We start from the raw sequence: 21,598 nt of genomic DNA on the forward strand, positions 1-21,598 counted from the left end.
TTAAGTATTCCTTTGAAGGCTTGTTCATAAATTAGCTATAAATACAGGAATTGCACACCATACAGATCAATAACAACATGAATGATTTTTGCATAGTTTTTCTTTATTACATAATTCTTCCTCCCCCCCCTTTCCAGAGAATTACTTCAGGGAACAAAGCTCTCAACACCTGTGGACTAAAGGAATTCCTGGACACATATTAGTCATGTAATTAAACATATTCCAAAAAAGCAAGATTGGAAATTAAACTGGCATGGATGAGTTGCGGGTGTCCCTTTCTGTAGCTTTACATATTCTCTCAAGATAAAGAACCATAATCCTATTCTTTCGATGTGTGAGACATGATGATGAATCAGACAAAAATGTTTTCCATTTCATCAGCAGCCTTTTATCTCCATGTAACTTCTTCACCAGGCTTCAGTTCTCTGTGTGGAAAGAAAAAAATAACAGGGCAGAGATTAAAATTAAGGTATTTTTTGTAGAATTGTTACTAATAAATGCAATTACTGATTCTACAAAACCTTAATTTTGAGAGCTATGTGTAAATTTAAGTTTCCTTGCAATCATCAGTTACAAATCAATACTGATAAGCTTCCTCCTTTCTTCCCAAAGTTTCACTGGATTAAGTCCTCGTAACTCCCATTCATGTAAATGGAAGCACAAACCAGCCAACCTCTAAGGACTGAACAAACTTTTTGCATAATGGGATCCAAAAGGAAAAATTCTACTTCTTTTAAATAAAAAAAAAATATTATTGTAGTGGGAACAGAACTAGGTGTGAAAGCAGACGGGACTTTTGCAATATACTGAAATACCAGCCCAACTTCATCAGCAACTGCAATAAGAAGAGTGCTAATGTAAGTCAGATTACATCATAAGCTTACTTTCTTATTCAGAACTAATTTAGGTGAGACGGGAGTTAAAAAAACAAAAACGCCTGCAAACTGATAACAACATTCCTACCGTTAGTCCATGCTATGCAGCATGAGTTTTTTTTAACAGTGTTTCATTAACACTGTGGCCTAATACAGAATTAGAACTGCCATAGATGAGGCAATGTATTATCGCAATTCTTCCTAAGTCAGCCAGTAAGCCCAAACTAACAGCATATATAGTCACGTCCTTCAGTGAAGATACAGCACTTGCCAACATAAATATTGTGTTAATTTTCAAAAACTTGGTTATTAAATGATACAAATTTATGAAAGTATTTAGTTAAAAAGGGCTGTGATCATTTAAAATTTAAGACAGAAGTTTGCTACAATCCACTGAAAACTTGAAAATTAAAAGTTCAAGCACTGTTTCCCACTGAAGTTCTAGACAGAGACCAAATAATGGTTTCCACATTTCATGACAAGAACCTGACAGCAGTTAATGATCCTCTCTTTCAAGACCAAGCCCCAATCAAGCCCCACTTTTCAGAAGGCGTTAAAGTGCCCTAAAACCCTTCAGGAATGCTTGCTGAAATTTTTAGAGCTTTCTTTCTTTTAATATTTTGACAGCATCCCTGATTTTTTTTTCAGACTTTAGACTCTCAAAAAGAAAAAAGAAGCACTTTGCAAAGTAACTCTCTCTATATATGCATATTTAAGAGGCATCATAAAGTAGACCTTCTATATAATAAGCTCTTGTTTCTGAAGGCAGTCAGTTTTTCATCGTTCTTTCTGTCCAAATAGCATCCAATCACAAATCCTAAGGGAACCAGGATGTGAACCCAGTGATCACGCACAGCTTGGGCAAAATTCACCATGACTGCTAGAAAGAAAAGCATAACAGATAAGAGTTACAGATAGATCTGGACATGGAAAGTGTTGCATACCTGGCACCTTTAACCTCACTCACTATGATCCTACAACAGCGTAATAAACATGAGGGCCATCAAACACTCCCTGCAAGACACAGGCTATTCTCAAACCCATACACAGGTTTCTTAGAAATAGTCCTAACTCACTCTTGGTCCTGGAAAATAGGATTTTATTCTAAAATGGGAAAGAAGTAGAAGATCTCTTTTAAAATACCCCTGGTGAAATTTCCCTTTAGGTGTTCTAGAGTAATGCACCCACTGAAGTTTGCTGTTCTGTAAACATTCTGTAAAACATTACAAATGCATGTATAACCAAACTCTGGTAGACAGATGTTTATTATTCATAACAAGACTGAAAAATATGCTGTACATTCAGTGGGGGATTGACAGATAAGGAAGAAAGGCCATTTCTATAATCCAGCGACATTTTCCCAACCTAACCAAAGCCTTCCAAACCAGTTCTTGCTGGAAGTTGTAAGAGTCACCAAGGAAGTCGCCCAGCTGCGGGCTCGAACCTGCAACCTGGTTACAGGGGAAGACACGGCCGGCGCCGCCCCCTCCCGGCCGCTCCCTCAGCCGGCCGCGATAGCGGCCCGGGCCGGGGCTCGCGGTCTGACCCACGACGGGGCCCTGCTCGCTCCCGCCCCGCCGGCCGCGGAGAAACGCTGTCCCCTGCCCGCCCGCGAGGCCGCCCGCCCCCCCCCCGCCCCCCGCCCGTGCTCGCAGGGGCAGGAGCGGCACAAAGCCCCGGGGCCGAGAGGAGCTCCCGCCCGGCCCCTCCGGCCCCACGTCCCGGCGGAAGGGAGAGGACACGGGGCGAGGCGTTCCCGGGAAAGGCCGCCGCCCGTAGCGCGGGAACACGCTCGCAGCTGCCCCCGCCCCGCTGCCCCGGCCGTTACCGCTCCTCGCCGCCGCCGCCGCCAGTCTCCGCGCAGCGGCCACACCAAGGGCAACGGGCGGCGCCAGCAGGCCGGGAGAGACCACGGGCTGCGCAGGGAGGTGGGGTAGGGCCCTCCCCCCCCCGGCGGCCTGGCAGTGGTGCCGTCCGTTACCCTTCCACCTTCCCTCCTCCTCCTCCTCCTTTCTCCCCGCCTCCCGCAAGATGGCGGAGCGTTTCGCGCGCTGCGGCGGGGGTGGCAGGCGCGCGCCCCGCTGGGCTTGAGGGAGGCCGGCGCGCGGGCGGCCCGCGAGGCAGGTAGCGCCGCGAGGCAGGCAGAGCCGCGCGCCCGCCGCTCGATGCCCCTCTCCTCCCCTCTCCTCCCCGCGGGGCGGCGGGCGCGGCCCGGTACCGGGGCGTGAAGCGCTTGGCTCGACCTCGCCGAGTTCGCCCCTCTCTTCCTCCTCTCCTCCGTCGCTTCCTCTCGGCTCGCCCTCTTGGCGCCGGGCCCGGTCGGCGAGGCTGACCCCGTTAGGGCCGCTGTCCCGGCGGCGGGGCCCGGCGGGGCGCTGGAGCCGGCTTGTGGAGCTGCTGGCCCGCCCCGCCCCGCGTTGGGCCTCCTGGGGCTGCCCCGGGGCTGAGGGGCCGCGGGCCCCGCCTGGCCCCGGGGCGGCGGTGCGGGCTGCGCCGCTCCTGCTGATCCTTTTTTCTCTTTAATGGTAAAAAAAAATTTCTCTGTCTAGTAACAAAAGACATACAGCTGACAAACGTTAACGTCTGAGACTGAAATGGTATCTTGTAGCTGTATTGAACAGTATTCAGCGCGCTTATCCTGTGTATTCTCAGAAACGCATGAAGTTGGAGCTAAATAAATAGACTTTTCCTTTGGATTAGTCAATGAAACCTTTTTTTCTCCCATTCAGGTTAGTTCTTTTGGAGATTAAATACTTGGGAGAGGAAAATGACATCGATTATCAAGTTGACTACACTTTCAGGGGTGCAGGAGGAGTCTGCCCTTTGCTATCTGTTGCAAGTAGATGAATTTCGTTTTCTTTTGGACTGTGGCTGGGATGAAAACTTTTCTATGGACATTATTGATTCTCTAAGGAAGTAAGTAGTTCACTTTATATGCTTTTGTAAAATAGGTCTTGTCTTTTTCTGAAAATTTTCAATACCATGCAGTGGTTTCTGTATGGTGATGTTAAATCCATCTTTTGGGTTTAAACAGGTTCTGGTTTGCGTGGATTTTTTTTTTTTAATAATTTGAAGTATGTTTTATATGAAGGGAATTAGGCTGCTGAAACATTTCCAGGAAAAACTTTTCTTGTGAGTCTAATGAGTTACATCTATTAACTGTAATTCTCAAACTGTTTTGTTTGTTTTGGCTTGGATGTTTTGGTTTTGTCATAAACATGACAGAGCAGAGTTTATCGGAGCCTTACCTTGGGTCTGAACTAATTTAGAATGGTTAACTAAGTTTGAAATGAAAGAGTCCTTAGTGTATGTAGGCTGAATACAAAGTGGTCCGACACTCTCTTCTTGTTCCAAGATGAATAGACTGTCAGGAAAACAGCTTCCGTTACCTTCCTACAGCCCTGCATAGAAATAAACCTGTCTAGACTTTAATACTGAACTTCTGCAGGTTTACTGCAAGGAGCCAAGCACTGATTATGAGGTTAGGACTGAAACATACAAGTTCCTGTAGAAAATAGATGCTGTTTTTATAGATTAACTTTTCTAGCTTTGACACACTTCTATTGTCTGAAGTCTTTTAGCAGTGGATTATTATGCAGTAAGGATGATATATAAGATTTTTTTTGAGTGTCTTATTTCAGAAGCGATTAGGTAAAACCCACTTTTTAATAACAGCCATCTAGAAGGATGTGTGTTTCATAGTTATATGTGAGGGAAACAAAAAGCTTTCAGCCCAAATCGTATTTGCATTTGTTGCATATATTTTATGCCCTCAAGTTTTTCAGGTCTGATAGGTAGTAAGCTTTTAGTCTGAGTTCTTATTTTATGCAACACTTTGCAAGAAAAAAACCTTACATTTTTAAAATAAATAAAACACTACAAATTTATGTGCCACTTAAATTATGTATTTGACGTTTTCTCTTTTTAAAGAAGTAAGTTTTGATTTAGGTTTTTAGATGTATATACAATTTGTAGCGTGTCTGCAATGATAATATTTTTGGCCCCTCAGTTATTGTACTCTTTGATGTCCCAAGTATATATTACATCTCTCCAATCAAGATTTGACGTGAAACTTATGTCTTTCAGACCTTGAAATAGTGTTTTCAGAAGTCACTTGCATTTTTAAGTCCTTGAATGTTTGGAAATATGTGTAACTTTTATTTATGGCTTTAAAAACTTTGTTGTAAACCTGGAAGTATTTAGGTTTTCTTATTTGGCATTCAGACTTTCTATGTACTGTCAAAATAGCCATAATAGGGAGTATGTAACACCATACAGAACTCTTTTTACCAACTTCTGTTGTCCCTCTTTTTATAGACATGTACATCAGGTTGATGCTGTACTTCTTTCTCATCCTGACCCTCTACACCTCGGTGCTCTTCCGTATGCAGTTGGAAAAATGGGGTTGAATTGTGCCATTTATGCAACTATTCCTGTATATAAAATGGGGCAGATGTTTATGTATGATCTCTACCAGGTATATTTAAGTTGACACTTTCTTACATAATGTCTTTGGTATGGTAGAATGCTCAGGTACTTGAACGCTCTATACTTCTTATTTGTTTTAGTCCCGCCATAATACTGAAGATTTCACACTCTTTACTCTGGATGATGTAGATGCAGCCTTTGATAAAATACAACAGCTGAAATTTTCTCAGATTGTGAACTTGAAAGGTAAAGTTGTCACCAAAGTTTAAATAAACTACTTTTAGTGAAAGACAGCATAGTCATTGACAGTTAAAGTAACTTTTTTTCTTCAAGGGAGTAAGTTTTGAAATGTGCATTTTGCAGGCCTAAATTCAATAGCCCTGTGTTAATCTGTATCAGCTGAACGTTTGCCTCAGTAATTGTGTATGGAAATGTGTAGAGTTTCCCCTTAATGGGGAGGAGGTCATGCCAAAGCATATTTAGGTATTTGTTTAGTGTTTTTGGAATTTTTCTTGGAATTTTCTTGCGTCTCAAAAACATGTACTCATGCCTAGTGGTAGATACCTCAGAACTCATCAGTAACCAGTAACAAAGGAAAGCTTTCTAGAGAATGAATAGGTTGCAGAGATTAAGTTACAGCATGTGGATGATTTAATGAGGAGATCTTCACCGACTGATACTCGGTGTAGTTCATTGCTAGCAACTGTGGCATCCACAGAATCAGCAGCTTTTCACTTATGTTGAATTTAAAGATAGAATGAAATGGAAACCCTGTTCTTGAACAAAGACTATATACAAGCTGACCACCAGCAACTTGTCTCGGAGATGTATCTTCCAGTTACTGAATGATGCTTGCCAAAATACTTGCCCCTGTAATTTGGAAAATAGACATGGGATGCCATCCTTGAAGGGCTTTTGACCCTTTTCCAGATACTTGTAGCAAGGCTATGTCCATGCTGCAAACTTCTAAATCTTAAAAAGTAATTTTAGTGAACAACTTTAAAGTGCCCTACTTTCCCATGTTTAATGGAGATGATTAGAAAAGACTAAATGGATGCATTGAAGAAGATAATTTCTAGGTATTATTATTCAAGCTGTGCACTTCTGTTCAACTGGGTAGAATGCAGTAAAGACAGTGAATGACGGTCATGGGTGGTTTAGTTTTAATTTGACGAAGATATGAGCTAGCTCCAATGACAAGGAGTAACAGTGCATTACAAAAAAAAAAAGGCATCAGTGCTGAAAAGATCAGTCATTCCTGACTGCAACACCTGAACACCTTTCTTGGTATTGTTTGGCTTAGATGTTTGTAATTCTGGAAAAATCCCGTTTTGTGTAATTTTTTATATGTGGGTTTGTAAGTAGCTAGACAGTGAATGATACAGTAAACATTTTGTGTTGCCCCAAAGAGAGGTCTGCCTTTCACCAGTGTACTTGCTTTCATGTAATATGTTTGTTATAAAATATATGTAACTTATGTCTGTAGTTACAGCAGCTCTTCAGTGCCTCTAAGTACTGGTGGAGGGAGGAAGTGATTTTCACTTTATTTTCTTTTTCTGGAGGCAAAATAAGAGACAAAAAAATCAAAGCTACTGGTTAGATGAGAAGGACAGATATGTTACTGATTTTTTTTGTACTTCGTTTGACTTTTTTCCCCAGTAATAATTCTGGTGTTCAGTTCTTTAAAATTTCTCTCTCTTACTCAGAGTAATGGATTTGAATACATGTAATGTCCCTAAAATATTGAAAACTTTTGTAGGCAAAGGACATGGTTTGTCAATCACACCATTGCCAGCTGGCCACATGATAGGAGGTACAATCTGGAAGATTGTCAAGGATGGAGAGGAAGAAATTGTTTATGCAGTTGATTTCAACCACAAGAGGGAGATGTAAGTTCAACATAGCAATACATATTTCTTGGATGTTGTGTTTGGTGTGTGTCATGTAGTGTGTGATAAACAGGTATGGAAGTAGCAGTGCCTTTCCAGCTCTAATAAGACCACTAATTTCCCTTGCATTCAGATTAATCAATTTGAAACATGTATTAGTTCTGGGTTTTGTTATTCCACTCAGTTTTATTTATTTGCAAGTTTGAAGCAGGAAACATTCAGCTGCTGAGGAGTTTTGATTTCTGTACATGCAGACTTCTGCAAGCTAGCTGTCTTATTTTTTCTCATAAAACAGAAATGCAAAGAGTGAGATTTTTTTGCCTTTTTTTCCACAGCCATCTGAATGGATGTTCCTTGGAAATGTTGAGCAGGCCTTCGTTGCTTATTACAGATTCATTTAATGCTACTTATGTACAGCCCAGGAGGAAGCAAAGGGATGAACAGCTACTGAGTATGTATTCTGTTTAGGCTTGAAAATAGCAGTCATGTCATTTATTAACCACTGTAAGTTGTTTTTCTATGAGAAAATCATCAGCATCCAGGCTAAGAACCTTTATTAATATTTAAATTACCTTTTTTTTTCTGCTGGTACTCATCCAGTGGGTTAAAGATTTTCTTGAAACAATGAACCATATTTGAAGGCAGTATATTTTACCCAGCATCACTTAACCTTTAATGGATTTGTTAACTGACCTTCCTCACCACATTGTTTTTTAAATTCCCATTTTACAGTATGTTGTTTTTAATAAAAAAAGAAAAACCAAGAAAAAGTAGTATCAAAGCAGTGAGATCTTCAGAGCTACTGGAAGAGCTCCAGCTCCCTTTAATTTCAGTGGAAATGTGTTTTTGTATCTCTTCTGAAGTTTAATTTATTTCTGTGTTCAGTATGCTTTTGATTGTGATTGCTAGTGTGGTATAACAAACAAAAAAACCCCAACACCACAAACATTCTCATTTTGGTTCAAAGTATAAGTAGGTTTTTGTTTTGTTTTTTATTCTTCTTAGCTAATGTTTTGGAGACATTACGAGGTGATGGAAATGTGTTAATAGCCGTGGATACAGCAGGCAGAGTTCTGGAACTTGCTCAACTTCTTGATCAGATCTGGAGAACGAAAGATGCAGGATTAGGAGTCTACTCTCTAGCACTTTTGAATAACGTCAGCTACAATGTAGTGGAGTTCTCTAAGTCACAGGTTTGTTTTGATTTTAAAATACAATTATTAAGAGGGTAATGGAATGTGCATGCAAAAGCATTGTGTTGTTCTTTTTAACAGTAAAAAATGGCTAAATACTGGGTGTTGTCCTTGCTCTATAGTGTGTGTGTCTCTGTTCTTGTGATCAAGTAAGAGTCCAATCATGGCTGTGCACATGTTTCTTAATGCTCATTTCCTTTTTTTATCGTAAGCCTTGTTAGCATAGATTATAGTTGTTAGAAAAGATGACTTACAGTACTTGTTTCTGTGTTGTTTACACTCAGCAGTATTTCTCCACTTGCTGAGAATGATTAATGTAATCACATGCATATGGCATCCTGTACATCTTATCAAGTTTGTACATTATCGTTAGAACTTGTATTCTTATATATAACTTGTTCTTAATACATATTTCAGGTTGAATGGATGAGTGACAAGTTGATGAGGTGCTTTGAAGACAAGAGAAACAATCCTTTTCAGTTCCGCCATCTTTCCTTATGTCATAGTTTATCTGATCTAGCTCGAGTACCTAGTCCAAAAGTTGTTCTTGCCAGTCAGCCTGACTTGGAGTGTGGGTTTTCTAGAGATCTTTTCATTCAATGGTGCCAGGATGCCAAAAACTCTATAATTTTAACTTACCGCACTACACCTGGAACATTAGCAAGATTCCTGATTGATAATCCTTCTGAAAAAGTTATAGATATTGAGGTAAGAGTTGTCTATATACTCTCAGATTTCTTTATTGTGGGCCATCTGGGGAATATGAGCAAAACTGAATTTGGTTTCCTTTTTGACCTATTGGAAACTTCTAGTGGAGGAGGGAAATCGGTATGTTGCATGTTTATCCAATTGTGGATAAACTCACTTAAAAATAGGTCTCATGCGTAACTGCAAAATGCTTTTTGGTGGTTGGGTAAAATTAATACTCTATATAGATGAGCATGAAGCTGCTTTTAAATATTTAGACAACACTTTTCTTTGTGGTTTTGTTGTTAGAGAAAAAATTCTGTTTGCAGTTGATATACATATCACAATATACGATGGATTGTTCTTATTGGAAAATACTCTGGTTTTGGACGAGGGGAGCATCAAGTCAAATTAGTATAATATATCCCATCACAATTATAAAGACAACCAAAAGCTAGCAATTAAGACACATTTAATCATTATTCATGCTTCCAAATTATTTTTAATAATTTATATACCTGTATCTACTTATCTCTGGTAAATGTTATAATTTATGGGAGTCTCCTGTGATTGCAGTGATAATTTCAATCCTGATGATGCAGCTTTATTTTAGTTTTAGATTGGATTGGAAGCATAGAATTACAGTATTGGACTGTTAGCAGAATTCAGTATTACTCAAAATGATCTATACTCTAATCTGATTTTCAGAAAAGAAACAAAATTTACCATTGTTTTACCTGCTAGTATGACTTCACCAGGTTCTTCTGATTTGATGTTAGTGACACAAAAATTAAAAAAAACTCCCACTGCTCATAAAATCACAGGATGCTTGGGTTTGGAAGGACCTCTGGTCCAACCCTCCTGCTACAGCAGGTTCACCCAGAGCGGGTTGCACAGGATCACATCCAGGAGGGTTTTGAATGTCTCCAGAGAAGGAGGCTCCACAACCGCTCTGGGCAGCCTGTTCCAGTGCTCTGGCACCCTCAAGGTAAAGAAGTTCTTCCTCACATTCAGATGGAAGGAACTGCCTGTGCTTCAGTTTGTGCCCGTTGCCCGTTGGCCTGTCGCTGGGCACCACTGAAAAGAGCCTGGCCCCATCCTCTTGGCACCCGCCCTTAAGATGTTTGTAGACCTTGGTAAGATCTCTCTCAGTGTTCTCTTCTCCAGGCTACAGAGGCCCCGCTCTCTCAGCCTTTCCTCACAAGGGAGATGCTCCAGTCCCCTCATCATCTTCGTAGCCCTCCGCTGGACCCTCCCCAGTAGTTCCCTGCCTCTCTGGAACTGGGGAGCCCAGAACTGGACACAGCACTCCAGATGCTGCCTCAGTGGGGCAGAATAGAGGGGGGAGGATCACCTCCCTCGACCTGCTGGCCACGCTCCTCCTAATGCCCCGCAGGATCCCACCGGCCTTCTTGGCCACCAGGGCACACTGCTGGCTCATGGGCAACTTGCTGTCCACCAGCACTTCCAGGTCCTTCTCTGCAGAGCTGCCTTCCAGCAGGCCAGCCCCCAGGCTGTACTGGTGCGTGGGGTTGTTCCTCCCTTGGTGCAGGACCCTGCACTCGCCTTTCCTGAACTTCATTGGGTTCCTCTCTGCCCAGCTCTCCAGCCTGCCCAGGTCCCGCTGAATGGCAGCGCAGCCTGCTGGTGAATCAGCCACTCCTCCCAGTTTGTGTCATCGGCAAACTGGCTGAGGGTACCCTCAGTCCCTTCATCCAGGTCACTGATGGATAAGTTGAACAGGACTGGACCCACCACTGACCCCTGGGGAACGCCACGAGCTACAGGCCTCCAGCCGGGCTCTGCGCCACTGACCACAACCCTCTGAGCTCTGCCGCTCAGCCACTTCCCAATCCACCTCACTGGTTGCTCATGTAGTGCACCTGCGTTTAGCTATGAGCACGTTATGGGAGACTGTGTCTTGCTGAAATGGAGGTAGACAACATCCACCGCTCTCTCCTTGTCTACCCGGTCAGCCATTCCGTCATAGAAGGCTACTGGGTTGGTCAGGCATGATTTCCCCTGGGTGAATCCATATTGACTACTCCTGACAACCTTCTTTTCCTCCACATGCTTAGAGGTGACATTCAGAATGAGCTGTTCCATCACCTTTTGAGGGATGGAGGTGAGACTGGCAAGCCTGCTCATCTGAGAGTACTTGCATTCACTTAGATTTCCTGGAGATGTTTTAAGAAATTTTTGAAAACTAATTGGTTTTGATACTTTTAGAAATGCTTTTCTGTTAAAGTAGACTCTACTGATCGATTGTCATAATTTTGCCATGCTAAGGTGCCATACATTTGCCTAACATTGTCTTGTATGTGACATATGAGTTGTATTTGTCCTTTGTACTTGCACACTACTGACAAGAATATTTGTATTTAAGAGAAGTATTGAAGTCAGCTACTCATAATAATAGCAATTCTAATTCTGTCTGCAGTTGAGAAAACGTGTCAAGTTGGAAGGAAAAGAACTTGAAGAATACCTTGAAAAGGAGAAACTAAAGAAAGAAGCAGCTAAGAAGCTGGAACAGTCTAAAGAGTAAGTATGTTGGCTGTTTTTGCGTTCTGATTTGATCAAAGTTGAGATTTGTGTGTGATCATTCTGCTGCTTCAGCCATTTACAGGGATAAATGAAAATCATAGTTTTGATAGACTTGTCTGAGGGCACTGAGGAATCAGGAGTGGTTGTCTTTAATCTGTTGTTTATGATAGACCTGTTTCATCTGCCTTTTGACTGTGAGCTCTTTCTCAGATACACAAAATGTGTTTGTCCTTGGCTAGTGTTTTATCAACTTACTTTCCAGTCAGTGTGTTTATGTAATACTAAAGCTGAAGGGAAAGAGCTAGTGTTTTTTTTATGAATGTCCTTTCAGGGCAGATATTGATTCCAGTGATGAGAGTGATGCTGAAGAGGATATTGATCAGCCAACTGTACATAAGACAAAACATGATTTGATGATGAAAGGTGAAGGTAGCCGGAAAGGAAGCTTCTTCAAACAGGCAAAGAAGTCTTATCCAATGTTTCCAGCCCCTGAAGAAAGAATTAAATGGGATGAATATGGCGAGATTATCAAGTATGTGGTGGTAAATGCATGCTAACATGTAATAACTATGAAATAACTAAAAAGCAGAAGTAATAGAAAGTGCCATTTTGCCTCTTTTGCAGTACTGTTACATATTCTTCCAAAACTGCAGTAACTTTTGAACAGTTAGGACAGTTTGCACTAAGTCTCACAGGAAGCTTGTGATAGGGTTGAAGCTGCAGAGCGGTGATCCCTGGCCTGTGTTCACACCTCTTGGGATGTGTTTCCACTCCAGGCTTTTTTTATTTTCCTTTTATCTTAGAAGGTTTGATTTTTTTAATAATCTGAGGTTTTTTCTCCTTTAAATTACACATAATTTTGATGAATTTGTAGTGAGAGGGAAGAACATTGTTCATCCTAGAAAAATCTAGCGATACTTGTATTTGCATGATGAATACTTGCTAGAAAACCTCAATTTGCTAGCATTTCCCGAGATACCAGTTTGTTTTTAAGATAGGAAGGTGATATTTTCCATATGAACTCTGTGCAAATATGGAAATAATGAAGGAAAGTGTAATAAAATTGTCGGCAATAACAATTATAAGACATTTCAGTACTAATAGTCAGCATTGTTTGTTTTTTATGTTCTGTAGTGCTTTGGTTTTACTGTGAGACTATTAAAAGCAAAATGCCTTTCATTCTTTAGACCTGAGGATTTTCTAGTTCCAGAACTTCAAGCAACAGAGGAAGAAAAAAGCAAATTAGAATCTGGTTTGACAAATGGAGAAGAGCCTATGGACCAGGATTTATCAGATGTTCCTACCAAATGTATTTCTGCAACAGAATCCATGGAAATTAAGTGAGTGCCTTCGTTCTTGTCAGTTCTGCTAGAATGGTGTATGGGTATGGTGCAAACTGGGAAAAGGCTAGCTTGGAATTAAGAAAGTGGGAAAGGGCTTGCTTTTTGTTTTGCTTCTTCCTCCCCACCCTCAAGCTATCTAGGTTAGGTTTTTACTAGCCTTTCTGGGAGTACAGTACAGAATCTTATAGTTCCCCACCCTGAAGAAATTCAGTTTGTTCCCCATCTGATGGAGACAAGTAAGAGGAAGAACAAACAATACAGTAGTATGTTAGCATAGATACTCAAATGTATATCCATTTTGTTAAAAGAACAACTTGCCCAAATATGCTTCTCTCATGTTTTGGGTAACTATGCAAGTGAATTTTGGGAATTTATAGTGTTAAATACACATAACATGCTCATACCTGGTAAATCTGTATCTTACAGATGCATAGTATACCTTGTGCTGACAGCTTTTGCTGATGCAGAATAACTTCAAAATATTTTCTGTTTTTAAATACTTTGGACCACTTAAATGTTTAATCTTTTAAACTAAAAAGTGTTTTTCTTGGGTTTTTAATTCAAACTAGAGCCAGAGTTACATACATTGACTATGAAGGACGCTCAGATGGGGACTCAATTAAAAAAATTATTAACCAAATGAAACCAAGACAACTCATCATTGTCCATGGACCACCTGAGGCCAGTCAGGACCTTGCAGAATGTTGCAGAGCTTTTGGTGGAAAAGATATTAAGGTTTACATGCCAAAACTGCATGAAACAGTAGATGCAACTAGTGAAACTCACATTTACCAGGTGAGGTACTAGAATTTGTTAGTTGTGTAAGTAATGTGAACTGTAGTAGAGCTGTATTGGCAGACTTTAATTTGGTCTTCCATTCTTTGGGAGAGGAGAGATGTTATTACCTATGTGTACACTTGGTTTTGTGTGATCAAAACATTAGTAGAGTTTTTCTGTCTTCTAGGTAAGCATTCTCCTTAAGTTTATTATTCATAAGAAGTGTTTAAAAGCTTAAACATGAGATCTTTGTGTTTTTACCTGTAGGGCAAAAGGCAAGGCTTCTGTCCATGGGAGCACTGGTTAGCTTTACTGAAGTCATAATATATTTATAATACTGATATTTAGAGTACCACTGTACACTACCTGCAATTCAGGATTCTTTTTGGAATCTGAAGGGGGGGCCTTAAGAAAGCAAAGAGGAAAAAAAAGCCCCCACCTTTGTATTTAAGAATGAACATGTAAAGTTAAGATTATGTTTTAAGTTTGTTAAAAATAAATAAATCATGCCCCTACCCCCCCAAAAGAAATTAATGTGATGGTTCTTGGAAAGTGAAGTTACGATAATATGTTATATTGTGTTAATATATTGCGCTTAATTTTCATGGTTAAGCTCTAAATAAGAAAACTTGGATAATTTCTGTGAAGTATGTGAAAATCTGTGTTTATTTTGTTGGTGGGGTTTTTTTTTGTTTTGTTTTGGCTTTTTGGATTTTTTTTTAAAGCTGTGAGGATTGCTAGTGTGCAAGAAATGACATGATTTTTCACAAAATATTTGAGTAAAATTGTAATTGCTTTGATTTCCTTTCAGTTTTTATATATGTATATATCTAAAGGGTAAATTCTGTCTTCTGTGTAGCTTTAGTTTGTTTTTCTTTTTGAAGCTTTCTGAACAGATGATGTACGCTGGAGACATTGAATTAGAAAATAATAGATGTGAGTGGGGCATAAGAATCCTAGTCCCTTGAGTGGACTGTGCTGCAGATGGATAGTTAGTTGCACTATCTTTCATATAGTTGCAACTTTGATTCCACGATAGGGATCATACACAGTAATATGTGGATAACAGCCTTTCAGAGTAGGGCTTAATTTAACAGGTTGAAGTCCTGGAATGTACCAGAGAAATCAGGGCAAGGTAATGTTTTGGTTGCTTTAAAACATGATATTTACAATATCCCTTCTTACAATAAAATAGTAATTACAAATTTTGGAGGGTTGAAATTTGGAACTGCTGTTCAGTAACCTAAATGCATCAATAGAAACTTTTCTTAACTTTATTAAAGCCAACTGAGGAACTTCTTGGACACAAAAAAGGTTTCTGATGTTTTAAAAAGAAGTGATTGCTCTTGCTATAAGTTTTAACTCACATTTGCAGTTGTATAGGTCCTTTTTTTATTTTAACCAAGACAAAAAAGGTATTGATCTCCACTGCTTTTTAAGTTGAGTAGTGACATGAGGGTTATTATATTTTGAAACTATAGAACATCTTGCCTTGGTGATACTAATTCCCTCCTTTCCCTTTCAAAAGACTATGAATCAAACACATGTGAAGAGACAGTGAAAGGAAAACTGGTAATTTTTAAAGCCTGAAGTAAGAAAACTCTGTGTTTTCCATCAAACTAACAGTACTTTTATTTTTGTGAAACCCAGGTCAGGTTAAAAGATTCTCTTGTCAGCTCCCTTCAGTTCTGTAAAGCCAAGGATGCTGAGCTGGCTTGGATAGATGGTGTTCTGGACATGCGGGTTTCAAAAGTAGATACTGGAGTTATTCTGGAAGAGGGAGAGTTGAGGGAAGATGAAGACTTAGAGATGCAAGTGGATATGCCTTCTTCGGACTCTAGTGTCATTGCACAACAGAAGGCCATGAAAAGCCTCTTCGGTGACGATGACAAGGAGATGTGTGAGGAGAGCGAGATCATTCCTACTTTGGAACCTCTGCCACCTCATGAGGTACAGCAGTTATGCTGATCTGGGCTTCTGTTTTTGAAGAGCTCTGTATTCATTTTTCTAGTGCTTAGAGGCTGATATGGTGACCTTACTAAAATGAAAGCCTAACTGAAACTGGATTTTTGTGTTGGATTTTCTCTTTGTTAAACCTGGTACTGTGCTTTGTTCGTATTTTAGGCTTTTCAGCAAGGATGATCTCTTGCATCCATTAACAGTGTCTAACATATACAGTACCATCTATTTATGAAGATAAGTTTTTAATCAGCATGTTACATATTTGTAGTTAGTACTTGCAGATTTGAAAATTAATCGGCATTTAGTCACTCTTGGATTTTTTTGTTTTGTTGATGCTATGGAAAATACTTCATATACTTGAGGTACAGGTCTTTGACATTCATATGTCTGCTTCTATAGTAGTGATTTGAGAGCTTGTTAAGTTTAATAATTTCTATAAATTCATCTTTACTCTTAAATACTTTACATGTGAGTAGATGTTCTATCTCTTTATTGAATTATTACAGTGCCTTCTAACTCTAGAATTGCTTTTAGGACTGTGCAACAGTATCTTAAAATGTAGTCAGTTCTAGGAGCTAGATAAATGTGGAGAAAACACTGAAGTCTGTTCAGATTAACGTCATAGAAGTCATGTAGTGATCAGCAGCTGCAGTTCAGTCCCTGCATAACATGGCTTGGAAGTGGGATCTTCAATGATAGCTTTCCATTTATCTTCAATATTTGAGCAAAGGAAGAAACTTTTCCTTTACTTGATGGATAACTTATAAGGCCTTCCTATCCTGGAAATGCCTTGCTGCAGGTCAATGGAGATAAAACCAGTCTTCCCGTTTATAGTCTTGTAGTCTAGTCCAGACTGCTGCTAACACAGTGACGAGGAGATCTTTGGAAAAATGGAAGGTATTAAATAGCAGAAGTATTAAAATTGTGTGTGTTGTTTAAAGGTTCTTGGACACCAGTCTGTATTTATGAATGAGCCAAGACTGTCTGACTTCAAGCAGGTTCTCTTGCGAGAAGGTATACAAGCTGAATTTGTAGGAGGAGTGCTTGTGTGCAACAATCTGGTGGCTGTTCGCAGGGTAGGTGTTCTGTGTCTTAAACTTCGGTAAATAATATTTTAAGTGAAAATTGGAGTTTTTGTTAGTGTAAAGATAATAAATTGCACCATGTCTTTTATTTCAGACTGAAACAGGACGCATTGGATTGGAAGGCTGTCTCTGTCAGGACTTCTATAGGATAAGAGACCTTTTATATGAGCAATATGCTATTGTCTAAAGGAAGTGCTGCAAAGATGTTTTTACTTGAACTTTTGAAGACTGGGGATTTCGCCCATTTCGACAACTTGTAGTTTTCTAATTTATACAGGGGAAGCCTAATTCATAAAAAAAAAAATCAACTACCCTGAACATGTAAATAAATAACTGCTACTGTTGTTCATAAATTTGTTGGTACATTCCATGTTGTTGACTTTCAAACTGTTACGACTTGCCATCTCCCACATAACACATTATAAATGAGTTTGTGACTATGAACCCTTCTCAGGAAAGGTTCTGTTTGTCAAGACAATGTTTTGGTTTCATAGATTCCCTGCTAAAGTGTACAAAATACATAAGTCATTCTTCTGTTCTAAAATAAGATTAGAGGGGAACTGTGGGTTTCTTTGGTTTTGTTCTTTTTGGGGTCTCTGTGATTTATTTTTTTTGTTTTGGTATTTTTGTTCTTCGTTGTTTTTTTTTTTCCTAACTTTGGTTTACAGACAGTCTTGAGTTTTGTTGTGTGTTTTTTAAATGGAGGTTAGTTAAAGTACATTTTTAATAGCCCACTTAAAGCTGAACTACCTATACTTCCCCGCAGTGTTAATCTGGCTGCATCTCAATGTTGTATCTGCTCCATCTTACTGATTTGTTCCAGAACAGCATTTCATATTCTGTATAAAGTATTACTCTGCAGGATCAAAAAATTGCTTTGGAAAGGTACTCTTTAAGAAAACTGGATAATGCTGTAAGGCAGCTTAAAATCTGGTAATTGTGTGCTTCAGAGTAACTTCTGTACAAACATAGAATTTGTAACTTCTAATTTTGCAAAATGGTGCTTACTAAAAATTTTTTTCTGAGTTCTGATTTTAATGCTTTCAAGGTTTAAAGACTTTATTCATGCCCTGCTGTTTGTTCAGAGTGCCATGAGCTAAGTTCAGGAAGAGTTCATGTGATTTAATGGTTTTGCACCCTGTTTCATTCTAATTGCATGTTTTTATGCCATTTTTCATTCTAGTTGACAGTGGCACTTGCTGTAGCTGCTGCTGCTAGGAATTGACCTTACATCTTAGTTGAAGATGATCACAGTTTTGGGCACCTTAATTTCTCAGAAATTAACTTATGCAAATAAATGGCCTCGAGTTAATTTAATCCTTTTTTCCCCTGTCCATGTGTGAACCACCAGCTTTGGCAGTGGAGGGTTGCTTGCTTGTTTTTGCATAAAACAGCAATGTAATACGTGCTCTGTGTATATGTTTAAATAAAACCTTTTGAAAAAGTGGCAAAAAAATAGCCCTGTGGGCTGTCAATGGAAAGCTAATTTACTTTGCAACTCATTCAGATAGAAAACTATCTGATCTACAGATGGATTCTTTTAAAAAGAGTAACTTAAACCTGAAGACTCTAAAACAAACAAACAGCAACAGAAAAACAACCAAAGAAACCCAAACCTGCTAGAACTATATACTGAAAATGTAAAAACTTTGAAAATTTAATGCAAGTGTGAATGTGGTTTGTTACACAAAGAAAATCTTGGTAAGAAAGACTGAATGGCTCAACACTTTTTTTTTTTCTTGTTACAGTGTAGAAAAACTTTTATTTTCAATTATATTGACAGCCAAAACTTCATAGAAATGCTCTGGTTTTGTAGCTGTTTTGTAGCAATGCTATGTAAATGTATATGATACTGGATGCTTGCTGGTGAAAACTGTTGTATTACTATTGTTGCTAATACTGATGAACTTTTATAAAGTGAGTTACTTTGTACAGAAATCGTATTGGCCTTAGGACTTTTAACTTGAGGGCTTAGGGTGGGCAGAGATCACACATGCCTGCATGGAATATACTAACAAAAGAAAAAAATCCCTTAGGAAATCAAACTAAGAATAGTGCTGTTTTTAAGAAAAGGATAAAGACAAGATGGTGTGATCACAAACCTTTGTCAGTTTTGTTTGTTGGTTTTTTTTAACCCATTGATTCAAATTCAGCTAAGTTTAATGAAAGTTTAGTGTAGTCAGTCACTAAATTCCTGTGTCTTCTGATAAAGAAGAGAACCCCAAATTAATGCCATCACTAAGGAAAAGGCTCAAGTATGAGCAAAACAGCTAAATTGTTTAGTTATTTTTTTAGTCTATCAGCATAAGCGTGGGCTGAAATCAGTTGATATGCGAGGCAACAGTAGTCATCCGAGTGCTGGGACTGGGGAAAGCTGGGTTTGTGGACAGTTCTGGTAGTGAGAGGGGGTACAGGACATCCTTAATAAACAGGCTGCAGCTGTGCAGTGGGGCAGGTGTGCTGCTTGGCTATTCATTCGTTGCTTGTAAGCAGTGTGGAACTGAGGCAAATTCCCGTGAATTTTGTCTAGTCTGCTGTCAGTTCTCTGATAGGTTATTTCTGTTGTTCTTAACTGCAATTTGCTGTAAACAATACTCTTAACTTCTCTATATCTATTTTAGAGTTACTAATCTGGTTCTTGTTCCTGTCCAAAATGAAAGATTAATTTTCCCTTACCTCCTCAAAATGTCTGTGCTGTCATGGAATGTAAGCTGTGTTTTCTGACTTCTGCATTTTCTTCATTAGCAGTTAAAACTTGGCAAGGAGTACCATTTCTTACTCTTTGCTCTATTGCTCATGAGGGCAAGAATATTAACTTAAGTCAAACTTAGTTTTGGTACTTACTGACCACTTAAACATTTCCTTCCAAGGGTCATCTTGGATAATTAGGATTCCTCAGCTAAGAGGCGAAGAGGTGTGGAGACACAGGAAAGGCATAATTTGTCTTATGCCATCCCTAGGGTCTGTAGTAGGTTGTGTGTAAACGTGCCGATGGGATAGAATACGAAGACATATTTGAAAAGATAAGGGAACGTAGAAGCAGAACTCCTTAATAATAATTCCGGAATTAATTCTTTAGTTGTTCCCATTGTCAACATGGCTTTACCCCGAAGTTAAATAACTTTGTGGGTGACAGTCTTGTTTTTAATCGTTTTACTTTGACAGTATGTACTGGAGGTGAGGTGAAGCTGGAAACCTTTCTTCTCCTTCCCTGAATAATATTTAGACTTAACTGGATCCACGTCTCAAAGTAATGTGTTAATGGAAATGTAGCATGCCCTGCATTCAGTGAGAGTAACAGTCTCATGAGAGCATTTGAGATCTATTTGGTGGAAAAACTTGTTTGGAAAAGTAGGAACTCTTCTGTATCTGTACTAGCTTTTAGTTGCTGTCAAACACTATTCATTTGGAATAATTAAAGCAAAGAGACACCCTACCAACTCCCTGCCCCTCCTCCCCCAATAATTGGTATAGATGGTTGTACCCTGAAACACCTTGTGTAGAATAAGCATTTCTTTGATAAGATGTGACATGCATTAATATTTCAGTTAGGAAAGAGGAGTGTATTGCCTGGGAAAAACTCTTCAACCACGAAAATTTTTGGAAACTTTGGTAAAAGAAATCTTAACTGTAAGGATCTGAACATTGCACGGTATTCTGTTTCATGGCATTTACAGATGTTTTCGTAGTTTTAAAAAGATGGTGCTGGGGAAGATGAGCTCACAGTCAAATCTGATAATGAAATGCATCCAGTAAACAGAAGTCTAGGTCTTGATCTGAAAACTGTATAGGGACCCTAGGGTAGTTCAAAATGGGATAATGAAACTAGATCAGAAAAATCTTGTAAATTGCCTGTTGAAACTTAAAGTATTTTTAAAAACAAACAGTTTTACCTTCTTTGCGACTTTCTGACTGGAAAAGAGAGATGAGACAAAGATGAACATTTGTGTCACTAGGATTTGTTTTGTAAAGGGGGAGTCCATTGCATGGCTTGTTTCCTGCAAATACAGAACGTGGTAGTTAGCCAGAGTTGATATGAACAGTATTGATCTTAGAGAAGAAGAAAAAGAAAAAAAGAGGAGGAGGGAAAAAAAAAAAAAAAAAAAGTACTTTTATTCCTTCCAGTGAAGTTGAAAGCTTCCATTATAGTAACAAACTTTTGTAGAAAATAATCTTCCATGAAGTTGCCAGCAGAGCAAATATTTCATTGAATGTTTTGGATTCTAATTCTAGATTTAAAATTTAGGGTCTAAAATTGCATTGTCCCTGTATGATAAGCAGTATATGCTGTGAACTTCTAGCGTACCTCACACTGTTTGACCAGTATTAATCAAGGGATGAAAGCGCACATTGTTTCACATCGATCTAAACTAACTACACTCATAAAATTCTTAATTTCTTGTTGTAAAAGATGTGTTGGTGTTTGTGGCAGAGAAATTCTGAAGAGTGGTTGCAGTTCAGTGGTAAGTGAACTAATCACTCCTTTCAGCTCAGTAATGCTTGCTCACAGTGGTAGAGGAAGAATGTAGAAGTAGTATATAAAATATCTGTTAATTGACAAGTATGTTTTCTTACGCATAGTGAGAGTGTGGAAGCTTGAGAAATACATGAGTTATAAAAATATGGGAGAAATAGATTGTTTTATGCAGTGCACTTTAAATATGACTCTGCTTGGTAGGTTATATATTACCACTGTGATACAAAGTTAAAAAAAAAAAAAGACAAAAAAAAAAAAAGACTGCATTTTTGAGTAGAACTTCCAATAAGCTATGCAGCTGTTTTCCTAGAAAAGAAGAATCCATAGAAACTCAAAAC

At 39.1% G+C, this 21,598-nt stretch overlaps 2 protein-coding genes across 7 annotated transcripts; one reads left to right on the top strand and one right to left on the bottom strand.

Annotated features, from left to right (window-relative positions):
* Positions 1-82: 82 nt before the first annotated feature.
* NDUFB1 (NADH:ubiquinone oxidoreductase subunit B1) lies at positions 83-3,229 on the bottom strand. 5 transcript variants are annotated; one of them, XM_056347321.1, is made up of 3 exons: positions 3,094-3,229; positions 1,611-1,755; positions 83-425 (listed from the first exon to the last, which is right to left on the bottom strand). In XM_056347321.1, exons 2-3 carry the CDS (start codon positions 1,748-1,750, stop codon positions 389-391), a joined length of 177 nt encoding a protein of 58 aa, XP_056203296.1. In that variant the 5' UTR covers positions 1,751-1,755; positions 3,094-3,229; the 3' UTR covers positions 83-388. The 5 variants fall into 5 exon arrangements, with proteins under 5 accessions (XP_056203296.1, XP_056203297.1, XP_056203295.1 ...); XM_056347322.1 differs by lacking the exon at positions 3,094-3,229 and adding an exon at positions 2,704-2,858; XM_056347320.1 differs by lacking the exon at positions 3,094-3,229 and adding an exon at positions 2,714-2,846 and having other exon boundaries at positions 1,611-1,752.
* CPSF2 (cleavage and polyadenylation specific factor 2) lies at positions 2,878-18,721 on the top strand. Of its 2 annotated transcripts, none has more exons than XM_056347313.1 (15): positions 2,878-2,995; positions 3,605-3,791; positions 5,193-5,352; positions 5,444-5,549; positions 7,063-7,192; positions 7,528-7,643; positions 8,198-8,385; positions 8,803-9,093; positions 11,513-11,613; positions 11,948-12,148; positions 12,804-12,956; positions 13,529-13,754; positions 15,387-15,686; positions 16,640-16,774; positions 16,878-18,721. In XM_056347313.1, the coding sequence occupies exons 2-15, from the start codon at positions 3,643-3,645 to the stop codon at positions 16,968-16,970; spliced, it is 2,349 nt and encodes a 782-aa protein (XP_056203288.1). In that variant the 5' UTR covers positions 2,878-2,995; positions 3,605-3,642; the 3' UTR covers positions 16,971-18,721. The 2 variants fall into 2 exon arrangements, with proteins under 2 accessions (XP_056203288.1, XP_056203287.1); XM_056347312.1 differs by having other exon boundaries at positions 2,879-2,999.
* The last annotated feature ends 2,877 nt before the right edge of the window (positions 18,722-21,598 follow it).

This window comes from Falco biarmicus, chromosome 7 (genome assembly GCF_023638135.1).
Source record: "Falco biarmicus isolate bFalBia1 chromosome 7, bFalBia1.pri, whole genome shotgun sequence".
In the NCBI taxonomy this organism is placed as follows: Eukaryota; Metazoa; Chordata; class Aves; order Falconiformes; family Falconidae; genus Falco; species Falco biarmicus.

Excerpts from the sequence above, each read along its gene's own strand:
- NDUFB1 (XM_056347321.1), bottom strand. The coding sequence starts at position 1,750 with ATGGTGAATTTTGCCCAAGCTGTGCGTGATCACTGGGTTCACATCCTG. Across the intron at positions 426-1,610 it reads AAGAGCTTATTATATAGAAG|AGAACTGAAGCCTGGTGAAG; the intron begins GTCTACTTTATG and ends CTTTCCACACAG.
- CPSF2 (XM_056347313.1), top strand. The coding sequence starts at position 3,643 with ATGACATCGATTATCAAGTTGACTACACTTTCAGGGGTGCAGGAGGAG. Across the intron at positions 3,792-5,192 it reads ATTATTGATTCTCTAAGGAA|ACATGTACATCAGGTTGATG; the intron begins GTAAGTAGTTCA and ends CTCTTTTTATAG. Across the intron at positions 15,687-16,639 it reads AACCTCTGCCACCTCATGAG|GTTCTTGGACACCAGTCTGT; the intron begins GTACAGCAGTTA and ends TGTTGTTTAAAG.